Genomic DNA, 15,623 nt, shown 5'->3' on the forward strand with positions numbered 1-15,623 from the left:
AGGCCTTAAGCATTTACTGCCATTTCTTGCGCGCGTGTGGCACGGGTATAAGCCTCCACATCGCAGTAAGTTGTCTTCAACATTCATGATGACAAAGCAAAATGGTAAACAGTTACCAAGACCACACAGGCAAAATCAACTAAGCATAAAAGGAGTCTCAACAGTACCATCATGTTTCAGCTCCACAGGCTGCTGTACTTCACACCTTTCAGGCAATAGCCACGAAGTTTGTTGAGGTTTTTGAAACATATTACCAAGCAATCTCGGCATACACGAGCTCGATATGTCCTCAATGTGAACGCCACTGACAGTTCCAAGGAAGCAAGAACTCTGCACAAAATGTGTCACAATTTTTATTTTCTATACAAATACTTCTTTATGATGGCACTTTATGTACATCTATACCGAAGGGTCAATTTACAAATAGGTGTGTGGCAACCGGGTCTGGTGGGGATGAACAGAATAAAATGCACTGGGGGGGGGGGTGACCTATGCCACGTTACCAGACAGCTGGCTCAAGACAGGTTCCGTATGACATTTGTTGGGATGGCTTGAAGCACCTTGCGCGACAGGCGCATCTTGCCACTCACAGGGTCCCGGCCAAAGTACTTGACGGTGATCTCCTGGCCTTCTTCTAGTCCCAAGGCACTTGGGTGGCTCACCTGCAGATTGAAGATGGGCTGTGTCAGTTCCCTTGCTTTTTTTAAGATCATCAATGTTGTTTCCTTTAGCGTGTTTGCATGCATATGCATATGAGTGCCAATATCAGACATCACCTACTACAGCATAAACATAGAGGCTGAAGCAGAGTGAGATAAAGATTATGTTTTAAAACCTGCCATGCCTGCCAGCAAACACCACTGATGATGGTTTGGTTCATTGAAGTTTAACGTCCCAAAGCGGCTGAGGCTGTGAGAGATGCCGTAGTGAAGGGCTCCAGAAATTTCGACCACCTGGGGTTCTTTAACGTGCATTGACATCGTACAGCACATGGGCCTCTAGAATTTCGCCTTCAAGAAATTCAGCCGCCGCGGCCGGGATCTAACCCGCGTCTTTCGGGTCAGCAGCCGAGCGCCGTAACCACTCAGCCACCGCGGCGGGTCCACTGATGACACTTCATTAAACCCTTAACTAGGAAGTTCTTTTTTACATAAGCTATCATGGCCTGGGGAATTTTTTCGTTAAAAATGTTAAGCTAATCGCATAAACCCATTACACAACCCACTTCCTACTTGCCTAGAATTCAAGGCTTGTACATCATATGTTGAAATCACACACTGTCATATCCTGACACTTTTTCTAGCCCAATGGAAGACAGGTTGGTTTGGCATTATCGAACCTCCATCGCCTACATCACCATCATAAGAGCAGCCCTCGCTATCCGACAAAGAATTCCTATTGGAGCCAGAGTCACGATCACCTTTGTCAAGCAGGGCTTCGACTTTCATGCCATTAAAATCGCATGCGACTTTCAAGCAGCCATGAAGCAACCTTGACTTTCCCGATAAAAGATTTTGGTTTTATGAGGGTTCAATGCCCCAAAGCGACTTAGGCTATGAGGGACGCAATAAAAAGATTTGATTTCTCTAAATAGCTAAACCGAATAATCAGATCCACACTCAGGTAGACATAGTTCCTGTCAATTCTGAGAGATGACAGCACTCACAACGAATCACTGTGCCCTGCATATTCAGAAAAGGCAAGTTGCATTTTAAGCACACAACCCGTGGTGGGATGACTATGAGAGAGAATTTAAAGACACACTCGCGTGCTAACGAGACCAGGGATCCCTCCTGGCTGACCCCTTTCAGCAGCAGTTGCAAGACTAACCTACTACAATTATGATGCCTGCACTTTCTAACATGGAGTTGGTTTTCCATGGTTTCACTAAATGGGCGCCATTTTCACTACTGACAAAAGTCGTGGCAGGTTCTAGACACAGAATGTATCCACTTGGTGCGTGAAAAGCCCACTGTCTACTAATGATCTAGACATTAGCTGGCACCTGATGTTGCATGCACCTTCTTGGAATCCTGCACTGGTAGAGCTTTTACACAGACCAGGACTCTTGCAAAGACTACAGATGTGAGCAGACAGGCACACATTTCAACAAGTGCTTTGCATTGTATAAAGCCACTGATGCTGCGCTCTCTAGTATATATGTTATCGCTACACCAACCAAACCCTTTGTATGCTAGGTAGACATGACAAATTACTTAACTGCTTTGGCATTTGTGTACACCAAACCCACTGCAATGGTTTAGTTTTCTTAGGAGCCAAAGCAAAGTTGGTGCATGGCATCAGAGGTAGAATCCGAATCCATGCCCAAATTTGTGGACTGTTAGGAAAGTGTTAAGCACTTGAGTCAAAGCATAGCTGACGCAGCTACTGATACTGGTACTGCAAGCGTCTCAGTTACAGCAAGGAAGTACGGCCGGATCTTGTTAATTCAAACTCACTTAATTTGAATTTCTAGTTTTCTTGAAGTGACAATCTGATCCTCACTGCAACATGTGAAATAAATTGGCTCATCTTATTTCAAGCTCTGCATAATTCAAATGAATTTTCACTCTCCTTCGAGTCTGAAATATAGAGAATCAGTTGTTAGCGACAACTGCAAGTTACTAGAACATGTTCTGCAAAGATAATATATTATTAAATGAGAAAAACAGCAGCCTTATGCAAGGCAATTTTGCAAACCACAACAACACAAAGCTTTTACTGTATTTCTTGACTCGGATATAACTATAGAAATCCACAACCGCAGGGGCAAAGTGGTTAATTATTATCAATTACTTAATGCAGTTGCCTCTAATACAGTTCAACATTTGCCATAGGAGGGCCAATATCAATTAATGAGAGTGTTTCTCTGAACACAGTTTGACACTCGGCATAAGAGAAGCTCCATCCAGCTTTAAAGGGTGTGTGGAAGTAATCAATTCCAGAATGGATCACTTATGCATGACAAGGTTAAGTGTGGGGTGCATATTGCCCATGACAAGCATGTTCTATACAAATGTATGGGCTTTGTGAAAAATGATCACTCTCTCACACCAACCTCAACATCCCGCATATGCTAATAGCATTTTAAATGCTGCTCAAGGATTCACCAAGCTTTGGTGCTTATAGGACACTGTTGTCACCAAAGCAGCCAAGACACATACGAACAATGATAGAATGGCACACAGAGTTGTAGTGGGCTGTTCAAACGCACACACAAAAAGACACTGACCTTTCTTTGGTCGAGCTGCGAGATGTGAAGAAGCGTTGGCGTCATAGTCGGGTACAGCGTCACCATCACACCTGACTCCCTGCAGTTTTGCAGACAAGCGACTTTCAGCCACGAATGCATGCTTCAAAACTCCCTGGTCCCTATATCCCCCCATATCCCCCCATATAGACTTTTAATGAGTTTCAAAAGTGCTTCGCGGAGCAATGAAAATTATGTTGGTAATTTGGCAGAACTTGCAAAAAACACCCATATTCCACAAACCAGAAATAAAGAAATGTGGCTAGTTCCTACACCTAGAGCATATTACTCACAACAATCTATCTCGTATACGCTGCCAGTGCTATTAAATAACTTAAACAAAGAAATGTTTGACCCTTTCCAGCATTCAAATACCGTTATTAAGAAATTTTTTCTGAACAAGTTTGTGTCATGACGCTGCATGTATTTTTATGTTGGTACTTTTTGCTTTTTTTTTCAAGGTGTGTTATTTTCTTTTGTGCTATAATGTATAGCGCAGAATTTATTGCCGCTTGTCTGTTGCAATGCCAGCGTGAAAAAAGGGGGCAGGACCTCTGTCAAGCTTTCGAGCTTTTAGTCCTGTCTCCTTCTCTAATATAGAGAAAATAAAAGGCTGATTGATTGATTGATATAGGGGATATCTATACATAGGGATATCCCTAAATCCCTATATCCCAGTTACATAAGCCATCCAGAACTACACCTGATTAACAGCTACAACCGAAAAATGTACACGAAAAAGTTTACCAAGGGTTCAGTGCTGGAGGACAAACTCACGCCTTCTTTCAGAAGGACCTAGACAGGATGCTTCACTCTTTCAGCTGTTTAAGTATGCCTTGCTTTCAGTTGCAAGTGCATCCTGAATGCTAAATGCCTGAAGAGCTACTACTAAGGCTAGTTGGTATACCACCCTTCCATTTTGGAAAAACGTAAAGGACATGTGTAAGTGTCCGTTCCTTCCATGCAGGTAGCGCTTTTCAAAACTTAAGGCCTAACGCCTGTCCTGCCACAATCACCTCACCACGACTAGTATACTTATCATGGCCTTACACTCACAGCCATGTTTCTGACTTTCAGCATGCAGCCAAAGATGAGTGAATGTGCTTCTCAGCTGAAAACAGCTAAAGAAGTTTTTGTTTCAATGGCAACAAACTTTTCCACTGAACTGTAGAAGGAGCCACGCTTTATTATTTATTTCATACCTAAAAGTCTCGGGAGTGTTCTCACATCAGGAGTCAGTTGCAAGCGGTCACAGCAGTCACAGTACAATGCATTTACTACGTACCGGTTCATTCCATGCTAAGATGCTAACTTATGTAGTACATATCTTTACAAGTGTTTTAAATGATAAGTGCTGCTACCGGCTTTTCTAGTTTGTGCAGCTCAGAATTTCACATTATTGCTTACATTTTGTTTTACTTTTTACTCCTTGTGCCATTTCCTGACCTGCATTCTGAGTAACCATGCCCCTCATGGTATGTTCCGTTTCTGTGAAACTGGGAAAGCAAATAACAAACGTGACCAGCACTCACCTGATCTCGACAATCTTGGCTGTGTACACTGCTCCAAACTCTAGGGTTGGCTCCCGCTGACAAGGAAGAGGCAAGAGACAGTCAGTTGCGCACAAGTTCAAAACCCTTCAAAGCATCAAGAACATAAGATGCCTTTTCAACCCCAACTTGGCCACCCTTAGTCCATAGGCAATAGTAGTAGGTTTTAAGAAAGGCAAGATCCTCTTAGTGCCTTCCACATGATGACTGCATTTACAGACAGCACTCTAGCGGCTATTAAACAAGACATTGGACAAAACATCAGCTATGAACAAAGATGTAAATATGAACAATACTGCACTTACAAGCACAGCTGCTTCAAGAACAGAAATGGAGGAATCAATTCCTTTGTTCGCAATGTCCCTTGCGACCTTTCATGATGCAGACTACTTTCAGAACGGAAGTATTAAGGCTTAGTAGTTGAAGCTTCATTAAAATCGGTGCAGTGGCTTGCAATTCACTGCACATCCACTAAATTACCTCAAGCCAGCAGCCCTTAAGTTTAGCAGCCCTAGATGTCAAGGAGCAATTCAATTGCAAAAGATAGACTACCACAATCAACCCTTGATGGTTTATGCTTTATGTGAGTTTAACATCCCAAAGCCATTGAGGCTATGAGGGACGCCATAGTGGACGGCTCCGGATAATTTCAACCACCTGGGATCCTTTAAAATGCACCGGCATCGCAGAGCACACGGGCCTCTAGAATTTAAACTCCATCGAAATGCACCTCTGTGTGGTGCAAGGAAACCTGAATGTCAGTGCACCTTTAACTGGAGATCAAGTCACCATACCAAATGCTAGCACAAAAAGGCTTTGTATGCTTTATTTGCGAGTTTCAACCATTTGATCTCTTCGAGCTTGTCGAATTTCAAAACCTGGGCACTTGCCCTAAGGACTTCCTTGTGAGGAGCCATTCAGTCCCATTCTCCCATTTTGACAAACTTTTCAGCACATTGAGTCAATTTTTAGCTCTCCTGAATTTCAACAGAATGCAAGTGAACTGCAAAGAGCTCTACTAGGTGCATTGTCCATCCGCCTGGCGGTATGTCACCCATCTCCATTCAACAAAATGCAGTATGCAGAAATAGGGTTTAATGTGAGAAACTCATAGTTTTCCCCTTTCAAGGTTGACGTGACACTGAAAAAAAATTAAAAAAAAAGACACGAGTAGCAAGCTCACTTCTTCCTTGAGGAACTGCTCCACCATCTCCTTGGCCTCATTCATGGCATCCTGGTTCGGCGCAAAGATCTCAAAGCACGTGTCGTCGATGGCCGACAGCTGAACACCTGCATGAAGAGGAGCATTCCCCAAACAAGCTCTCACTGCACTGTGAATACAAATTCGAGAAAATATCTTGTATGACGTACAGTTGAACACGGACATATCAAACTCGAGAAGGATCGTGAAATAGTCTGGGCCCCTTCGACTTCGTTATAATGAGGTTCCGACTGTATATCCGGGCTAGACTGCACCAAAATCATCACCGGCCTGGCTACATCAATGGCAGGCCTTTTGCTTTCTTCAATTATTGCCGTCTCTTACCGATCACTAGCCACTTTATCCACGAAATCCTGCTTTCCAGTTTCTTTACACTGCATTGACTGCACTAGATGATGGCGTCAAAAGTGGTGGGTAGGCTCATTATGTGATTGGGTGCATTAGATGAGTAAATGCGGTATATAACTTTCTATCATCTCCAACTACATTTTCCTCCCCTTGGAATCTATACTCTGTTGCCCCGTGTTCACATTACATGACCTGCATAAAAAGACCACACCTGTCATTGTGTGTGTGAAAAGCTGGAGCTGCCAAGTGTCTGTGCAGTGTAGATCGTATAACATTTGATGAATGTCTGTTGGCAAGAACATAAGCATAAATGTACAAGGCCATCACTAAAGAACAATCACGTAATTAGTGCCGCCCAGGACAATGAGGTTAGCTTAGCATCCTGCAAAGCATGTTGCCCTCAAACGTTATAGGGCCAATGCAGACAAGAACAAAATCAGAAAGGGCCCTTATGTACCTAAAAATCTGTGCACAAGAGTGCTCCGCTTTAAGCAAGGCCTGATTAGTGGTACTCACTAAATGGAGTAATGGAGTAAACAGGATAGGGTGTGCGGCACTAGCAATAAATGAAACATGCTCGAAAGCATTTAATGCTCCATGATGACCAGGTAATCGAGGCTCACCCTACGAAAGACTCTTTAAGAACAGGGTCATCAACAATAATCCTGCACTCACCTTTTCAAACTGTCCCGTTGATGGCATATTAAGAACCAAGCTGAATTCTGGAGAATACTAATTGCAGGAGAGCAGAGTCCTACCTGTCTCAGCCGTCAGCTTCTTCAGGTTGTGCCCTCCGAGTCCAATGAATCGTGCCCGCTGATGCACCGGGACTTCCAGCCTCTCTGCATGGATGAATCGTGCAAGTCCGTGAAGCACATGCGGAAGTTGCACTCAGTCTTGAGGCAGCGGGAGACACAAAGGCACGGTGCCAGATGGGGAGAATCTCACGCGCATAGTTTCACATGAACAAAGCGTGGTGCGCATCCAAGAAGTGCGCGGTCTACAGCAGTTAACAGTCTCCATGTGCACAACCAGCTAGCTTAAGAATTAGGTCTGATGGACATGTACAGCCTTTGTCGAAAGTAACCAGGCTCTATGCTTTGCTTCTCATTCGTATAACAGAGCCCTCACGGCTTCCCTAAAGATCAAAAAGTAATTTGAAGGTGAGAACAGGGGTTCTTCTTACCATAGAGAGATTTAGAGTTTGAGGGCTGGCATATAATAGCTTTAATATGAGACTGAGAAGAAAAAAACGTGCAGCCTGGTTACTTTTGACAAAGACTGCATATAGTCAGTTGGAGGCTAACTGCAATTATGCCATCATTGTGAGATTAACATGCATGCACCAAAACTTCGGCAATGTCGCGATGTGGCAGAGCTCATCTCGGGTTCTAGCCACCAGACGATCCAGTCCCGTCGCTAGAAATTTCCTTGTTGCATGCACGAGCACATTGACTGGGAATGGCACATTCACACCAGAAACCAATTGAACTCATTTCAGTGATGTTCTGCTTACCTTACTGCTGTAGAAAAGGCAAAAAATGTGTTTCTTGATACCTTACAACTGCAGTTTTGATACATGTGAAATTTTGGAGGAGCAATATCTTCAGTTTTGTACGAGCTATTACTATACCCCCCCCCCCCCTCCTTTTTTTTTTCAAAGATAAGCTCACAAGTTCTGCAGTAAGAGCAATTTTAAGTCGCTGCTTATCTAAGAAAACTTTAGAAATCAATCACTTGTCTCAACAGCTAAAAGCTTTTCGTTGGATAAAGTTTGACAAGCTGTAACTTTTGTCCAAATTATCCGAGAATACGCTCTCGTGTGTCTTGTTGTGCACTAAGAAGACTTGATTATTTCTACACAGATATCTTTTCCACAACACCTTTTGTTAACTAAACAAGGCTCCAAACAAGACATTACATTTTTTAATAAATCTAATACGGCTTGCTTCAGCAGAATAATGTTTGCACTTTTTGAATCAGCGCATCAACATGCCCAGCAAGAATTTGGTGCAAATCAGTCTGTAAATAAAAAAAGTGTTTCGGCACCATGGTCTCACCTTAATGATTCATTAATTATTGACGACTGATAACATAGTTAATGAGCAAATTGGTAAAAGTGGTTCACTGTTAATGGTGGCTCCAAAACAAGTGGCAGGTTAACTGTCACTATTGTTTGTGGCTGACATTGACACCCTCCACCTATGGTAAGTTTCGGTTCATCTGTCGCAAGGTGCAATTGTGGTTGTTTTCGTGGTGACAATCTAAAATTCTGCCTACAACTCACCATTGATAGTTCATTATTTGAAAAATTGGGCAAGCAATAATGTCGACTTAATACTTTTGCACCCAACACAAGCTAACCAGAGGTCACCAACACGTCAGGTGCAATGATACTTTAAACACCAGCAGTTACAGCAATCAATACATGAGCTGAAATGACAAATGGAACAGTGTTACACTTAAAGGATAAATGTGTGAACAAACCCACCGGACACAGGCCAGTTGTCTTTCTTCTGTGCCCTCGGCTTGCTGATGGTTTCATTCATGATCTTGAGAATTTCAGACTTCCCTTCTGAAAATTGGAAGAGAATGAAAAAGGAACATTGCACATGGCTCTCAGTTTCATGTTTGTTTATTTTCTTAACTTTTTATCATCACTGTTTTGTCCTTAACACTTTCCGGTCAGGAAGAAACGTGGAGGCTAACAAAGAGGGTTCAGCTTAAGTCAAGGACAACGCAGCGAGCTACGGAAAGAAAAATGATAGGTGTAATGCTCAGAGGTCGGAAGCGGGAGAAGTGGGTGAGGGAACAAACACGAGTTATTAATGACATCCTAGTTGAAATAAAGAGGAAGAAATGGGCTTTGGCAGGGCATGTAATGCGAAGATAACCACTGGTCCTTAAGGGTAACGGAGTGGATTCCAAGAGAAGGCAAGCGTAGCAGGGGATGGAAGAAAGTTAGGTGGGCAGATAAGATTAAGAAATTTGCGGGAGTACGGTGTCCGCAACTGGCACGGGACAGGGTTAATTGGAGAAACATGGAAGAGGCCTTTGCCCTGCAGTGGGATTAGTCAGGTTGTTGATGATGATGATGATTATGACGTAGTTCCCCCACTGACCACAGCACCAGTCAGCATTCTTTAAGGCCTTCTATCTCATCATAAGGAAAGAGCGCCATACCACGACTTGGATACAAACGTTTATTTAGATAATTTTTTTCTGCTTTGCTATGTCTTCAGCAGAACTTCTTCAGAGTGTGGTACTTCTCGAAGCACTCTCCTGCATGTCTTCATCCTTGCAGGTTGCACTATACCGCGCTCCTCCTCAGTTTCACTGTCTGAACTTGCTGCTGACATTAGCAGCTTGGTTGAAGCAGGTACACGGTTTTCTTCACCACTGAAGCTGCCTTTACTTTCTACAAATTTGTTTGACAACTTTCTGTAAACCGCAACTGGCAAAAATAGAAGCAATGCCGCAGTGTATTCGTACCATGTCACGGCTTCCAAAAACCACGTGATCGAAATATATTCCTACATTGGTATGATGCTCCCATCCCTCGGGAGAAAAAGAAATAGCTAATCTACAGGCTACAACCGTTCCCATCAGACGGCATGTCCTTTTAACACAGAAATGGCTGTTGAAATTTTGTGTCAGCCATGCCTGACCACTGACCATGTGTAGGCTTTCCCGAGGTCAGGCAGTACCCGACAGATGACCGGAAAGGGTTAAGGGAATCCCTATCGGGGCATCCTTTTCTTGAAAAGAATGACCCTATTCATTTTACTTTCATGATTGCTGCCTATTTTTTTAGCACTAAAGCATCGAAGGCTCCCAGAAGTGGACTCACCAGTGGCTTGCTGAATGGCTTCCATGACTACTTTCAGGGGAAGCCCAGGGATCTTGATGTCAGCCTGTGCACCATCAAGAGGAAAAAAAGAGAAAGGTATGAAAAAAGAAACTATAGGAAATTAAAACAGCGATGACCTTGCTAACAGCCACATCCTCTTAACAGGTACATTATAGGCTAACACATACAACTGAAGTTCGTTACAGCGAACAGGTAAAAAATAGTAAAATACCGTATTCAGTCGTATGTACCCAATCACCCCACTTTTGCCGATGAGAATTTACTGTCTTGTTTTTTTTTTAGCTTCATGTCAAAAACGTGCACCTGACCATCAAGGCTGGTGTTTAGCGTGTTCGGCTTATCTCGCCGCGATTGGTCAATGCCGTAGACTATCGCAACACCTTTTGAAGTGAATGATGGTAAACACTGTCCAAAAAAATCACAGGTGATGCAGAACACAACTTGTTGACCGTGCGCGTTTGGTGATGATGGATGAATGGGCGAGCGGACTGGCGGGTTGGCGAATGGGGACCTGGGGATGAGCAGTACCATGGGCTGGTTTTTGTGCCTGGTGTCTCCAAACGGCCATCACTTTGCAAAGGTTTTTGGTCAAATTGGGATTGGGCATTACTGCAGCACAGAACCCTTCATCTTCCATTAACAGTGCTGGCTCAGGCTGCCAGTTCAAATTATCTGTTAATATTTACGCTGAAAATTATGGGGCCCGCAGAAATTCTTGAAATTATCTGGGATTTTGAATTAACGGAGTTCAAATTATCGAGGTCCCACGGTGAACAGACATGAACAGATCAGTAACACTGCCATGCAGCCATCTGTATAAGGAAAGAAGGTTTCGCCAACAAACCTGCAGGGCTGTGATTCCCTTCTTAGTGCCAGCCATCTTGAAGTCCATGTCTCCCAGGTAGTCTTCAATGCCCTGCAATGAAGAGTGAGGAAAACATTCATTACAAATCATGAAGAGACAGTTCAACAGCGATTCAGTTTATTTTCGATTCAGTTAGCATTGCTACTGTCTCCGCTAAACCTGTGCTACTCCATGGCTTTTCTACTAAATAAGACAAGCACAACAGCGTTCAGTGGTTCCCTGCAAGTTCCCTGCACTACGCAGCACGGCATTGGCTGCATCCCAAATGCATGCTCCCTGTATTCAACCCGTTCCCTGTATTCAACCCTGTATTCAAGCCAGTATCTGCCACAATAGAAAAAAAAATGTAGACGCCGCACTGTCGCAGCAGTGGGGAGCGCCTGGCCAATGAAAGCCAAGCATGACGTCATGATACCCTGTGTGCTGCTCAGCCAGTCGAGCGTGTGAATGCGGTAAAGCGCTTGTCTTATGACTGTAGTTTTCTGCGTTCTTGTCTTCAATAAAGGTCCGAGCATGAGTCAGAGATGAGCATGAAAAACTGATAGCCGAAAGCAAGAAAACAAAAACACTTACAAAAAAGAACAAAACGGTAAAAAATCACTAAGAGTCCATTCACAAGCAACACCAACCAATTGTGCCGCTTCGCCTGTGTGAGCACTGTCACAAAGAATGAGGGGGTTCCATGGCACATACTGAAGGTTATTGGGGTTCCCTGGGGCAAGGAAGTTTGAAAACTCTTGGTCCAGAAAGTGCAAGCTCCTCACCAAGATGTCAGTGAGCAGCCGATAATCCGACAGCTCGTAAGAGCACTCGGGATCTGGAACTGTCACGAGGCCAACGGCGACACCGGCAGCAGCTGCCGAGATGGGCACTCCAGCATCCATCAGGGCCAGGCTCCCACCACAGACGCTCGCCATGGACGACGATCCTGAAGGGCAACGAATGTGCAGCAAACTGAATGAGTAAACAAGTGAACATAACTCATGGCCGCCGGATGAATAGTGTAGCATGACACATCGTTATTGACTCTTCTTGACAAACTTCACAAAGGGCAACACAAGAGATACTAGTTAAGCCCATAACAAACAAGATCACACTTTGCCATCAGGAAGAGTAACCAGTTATCGTCACTTTATTATGGCCGCTTGTAGCTTATAATTGGGGTTCCAAGACTGTGACCAATCAATCAAAACTGCAAGCACGGCATTCAAAGATTAGTGATGTGACTAAACTAAACTTTTGTCTGCACTGAACTTATCTAATGTATTCATAAGATAAGAACAGAACCACACCATATATTTTCCTTCTCACAAGTTCCTTTGCACAAAGTTCATCACTCTTCAATCTCTCTCTAGGTATACCTTTAGCAAAAGCAGTGAGCACGAGCGACAACCCACCATTGGATTCGAGCACCTCAGAGGTGAGCCTGATAGTGAAGGGAAAATCCTTTGGTATGAGTGGCCGGAGGGCATTTTCGGCGAGCGCTCCATGGCCGAGCTCCCGTCTTCCAATGGGCCCCGTCCGGCCAATCTCGTTGGTGGCATATGACGGGAACTGTAGGCAAAAAGAAAGCGAAACATGACATGTTGCACATTAGGGCACTAGGGGGCACTTCTCCGCTGTCCCGATTCAAAGGGAATGCTGACAAATATTATTCACCTGTGTATGCAAAGAGAACTGCTGCACCTTAAAGGGGCCCAGAAACACAAGCTTAGTTAACTGTTTTGCCTGTTGATTGCATACAGTGAGTTATAATGGTGCTAATAGCGTCGGTAATACCGCGTACATTCCGTTTTTTAATATTTTAATGTCCTCCCAAAAACAACTTCATGGCTCTGATGGTGTCGCCACACAGTGGCGGGTTTTTAGCAGCGGATATGACATCACCTGGCGCGAGCTTGATGACCGGACAAACATAAATATACTGTGAATAAATAGACACATTTTGTCACCTGTCTGCGTTTTATATTACATCAACAAAAACAATTTGTTTGTCTTAGATAAAAGCCCTGTAATGCAAGTAAAATAAAAATACACCCCCAGGGGTGCTCTGGCATGGAAACAACGCTGCCAGGCTCAGCAAGAACGAGTTAGAGAGCAGGCAACCATGGAGTACAAACTTCCGCGATGTGCTCTGGCTGGCTGTTTTGATTGGTTGCGCCAGGTGCCGTCATTGGGAGAGCGAAATAGGAGTGGGAAGCCCCGCCAAAATCGAGTTGAGGGCAGCGTTTTGTTTGCTTGTGTTTTGAAATTTCTTCACTGAATAACTCCCGTTCCTGTGCATCGATTCCTGTAATTCTTTTTAAGTCAGCATGTGTGTGACATAAAGAACCCAGCTGAAGTATAGCCGGTATTCCCCCAGGCAGTGTTTCGCAGCCCCTTTAAGACAGCTAGTCATATGAGCAATATGTCAACTATACCCACCCTGCTAGAAAAGGGAAGAAACCTAATACCTACGCATACACATATCTGTCGATGCATATCCCTACCTCTCTCCATCTACCTGCACAACTACACATCTTTGTGTGTACCATAACCTTGTTGATATACATCTGGATAAAACAAATTGACATGCACATAAAAAAAAACAAGTGCATCCATCTAAACATCAGTCCCTTCATCAATCACCAACATACATATTGATCTACCAACCCATTCTGCAGCATTTTAAAAATAACACACCCTTAAACACATTCTGCCATGCACTCATCATCAGGCGCATTCAGCCCAGACTCCAAAGCAGCAACTTCTCAAGAGTGGCGATTTTGTTCCTGGGTGTTCTGCTTCATACTAGACAACCGAAAGAGCTTTGTCAAAGGCTTCTAGGTGAAATGTGTGTGAGGCATTTTAATGCCTGGAAAAAAAAAATGCAATGCATTCAGCCCAGACATTTAAGCAGCTCAAAGTGAGGAATACTATGAAAACACCTCCAGTGTTGCCAGTTGACTAGCAGCTGCCCTGTGCAGTAGTGAAAAACTTTCCAATGGGCGTCGTCCGTTAAATTCCTTGTATAACATCAAGACCCAACAAACCAGCATGTCCTTGTTAAATGTTAAAGTACATAAACTCACACCTAAGCAAATTTTGTAAAACCTCAGTGTTTGCAGTGTGTCAAGGCATGATAAGGTTAGCACTATGGCCAAGCACAACAAATCTTCAACAGTTTTTGTTGTGCACAGTTCATGAAAAACAAGCCCAATTAGTAGTGAGAAGGTTATCTTTTGCCATCATAATACTTCTAAATGTACCTGCGTGAGTGTCTCAGATCATTTAAACCAATACTCAACACATTCCCTGTTTTGATTGGCGGAGGTCCGGCACTCAGTGCGATATTCCAGTAGGTTTTATCCCACAAGACACTTGTAGCTGTATTGAGGAAGCTGTAGACAAGTTGGTTCCCACTGCTTATCGCCAACCTGTTTTGAAATCCCTCACTGACCACCAATAAATTTCACACTGACAATCAGCACGAAATAAATATGCATGGCACATTTTCAGAAATCAGTAAGAGCAGATTTTTGCCTCTATCAAAATGCCACTGGTACTGAACCCACAACCTAGTCCTCAGCAGGATGCCCAAGCTACTCGGAGATCACAGAAATTTAATTTTCATCCCTCTAGAGCTGGGAGATGTAACCATTGCAAAAATTTCACCACATCTGGCATGTGACTTCACTCTATCTGCACAGTTCTAGTACATCTGTCACTGCGAATTTGTGCTCACTCCAAATTTCATCCCCATACAAATGGATTACATGCTTTTCAGTGAGTCACCACTGACAGTTCACTCACATTCTGTTCTTATACATTAACACTATTTTTAACCCTTTCTATGCCTTGTGGAGATAGATTAGACAAGATGAGCCGAAAACTCTCTCTTTAACCGAAAAAACTGTCATGACAAGACAACTTTACGAGTAACATGGCAAAAACTCCCATTCTGTGAAATAACGACCTTAAGCACAGCTTTACAGAAGCCCTCATTCTAAGAAACACGGCATACTACATGCAGAAAGCAATTAACCTTGCAGGAAAAAATACTAAGACCATTGCCTAGGAGCCATCATAAAGAAATGAAGCCCATCCTGCAACTTCACTTTCAAATGGGTCCAATGACATGTACTGCTCCCATAAAGATACCGCATTCAAATGCGCAGCAAGAAAAAGCTTTGTACACAGAATCCGTCAAACATTGTAAACATGCACTCTGCAAGACAGGAATGCAAAAAAAGCATACCAATGTTTTTTACGTACCTCATAATGAAGCATAAAGTTCTTTTCCTTGATCCCACTGGCAGAAATGAATGCGAGAAGAAAGAAGAATCGTCAAAAGGAAACGAGTTAGAACACTTCCTAATATATGCAAATGAGAAATTTCAGTATTCATGGACCCCTATAATTTATCAGTAAACAAAGGAAGGGAGAAAAAGCAACTCACCCAGTAATCACAGAAATGGGGTCTGACCTCAAGGCCGAGTGCAGGGAGTCAAAAGCGACAGTGCAGAAAACCTGCAGCC

At 43.5% G+C, this 15,623-nt stretch overlaps 1 protein-coding gene across 1 annotated transcript in view; it reads right to left on the reverse strand.

The window, feature by feature from the left end:
* Window positions 1–337: 337 nt before the first annotated feature.
* PNPase (polyribonucleotide nucleotidyltransferase 1) overlaps window positions 338–15,623 on the reverse strand; it is a 32,441-nt gene continuing 17,155 nt past the window's right edge. Inside the window, exons 13-24 of the mRNA XM_089556444.1 lie at window positions 15,545–15,615; window positions 15,361–15,397; window positions 12,504–12,660; window positions 11,871–12,034; window positions 11,086–11,157; window positions 10,221–10,284; window positions 8,862–8,945; window positions 7,129–7,212; window positions 5,984–6,090; window positions 4,783–4,838; window positions 3,233–3,311; window positions 338–662 (exon numbers count right to left, since the gene is read on the reverse strand). Of these exons, the coding sequence (XP_089412570.1) occupies window positions 516–662; window positions 3,233–3,311; window positions 4,783–4,838; window positions 5,984–6,090; window positions 7,129–7,212; window positions 8,862–8,945; window positions 10,221–10,284; window positions 11,086–11,157; window positions 11,871–12,034; window positions 12,504–12,660; window positions 15,361–15,397; window positions 15,545–15,615 (1,122 nt within the window). The 3' untranslated portion in view covers window positions 338–515. The remainder of the gene's footprint in view (window positions 663–3,232; window positions 3,312–4,782; window positions 4,839–5,983; window positions 6,091–7,128; window positions 7,213–8,861; window positions 8,946–10,220; window positions 10,285–11,085; window positions 11,158–11,870; window positions 12,035–12,503; window positions 12,661–15,360; window positions 15,398–15,544; window positions 15,616–15,623) is intronic.

Source organism: Amblyomma mixtum, chromosome 8, assembly GCF_055824585.1.
Source record: "Amblyomma mixtum isolate Tamu chromosome 8, ASM5582458v1, whole genome shotgun sequence".
NCBI classification, from domain to species: domain Eukaryota; kingdom Metazoa; phylum Arthropoda; class Arachnida; order Ixodida; family Ixodidae; genus Amblyomma; species Amblyomma mixtum.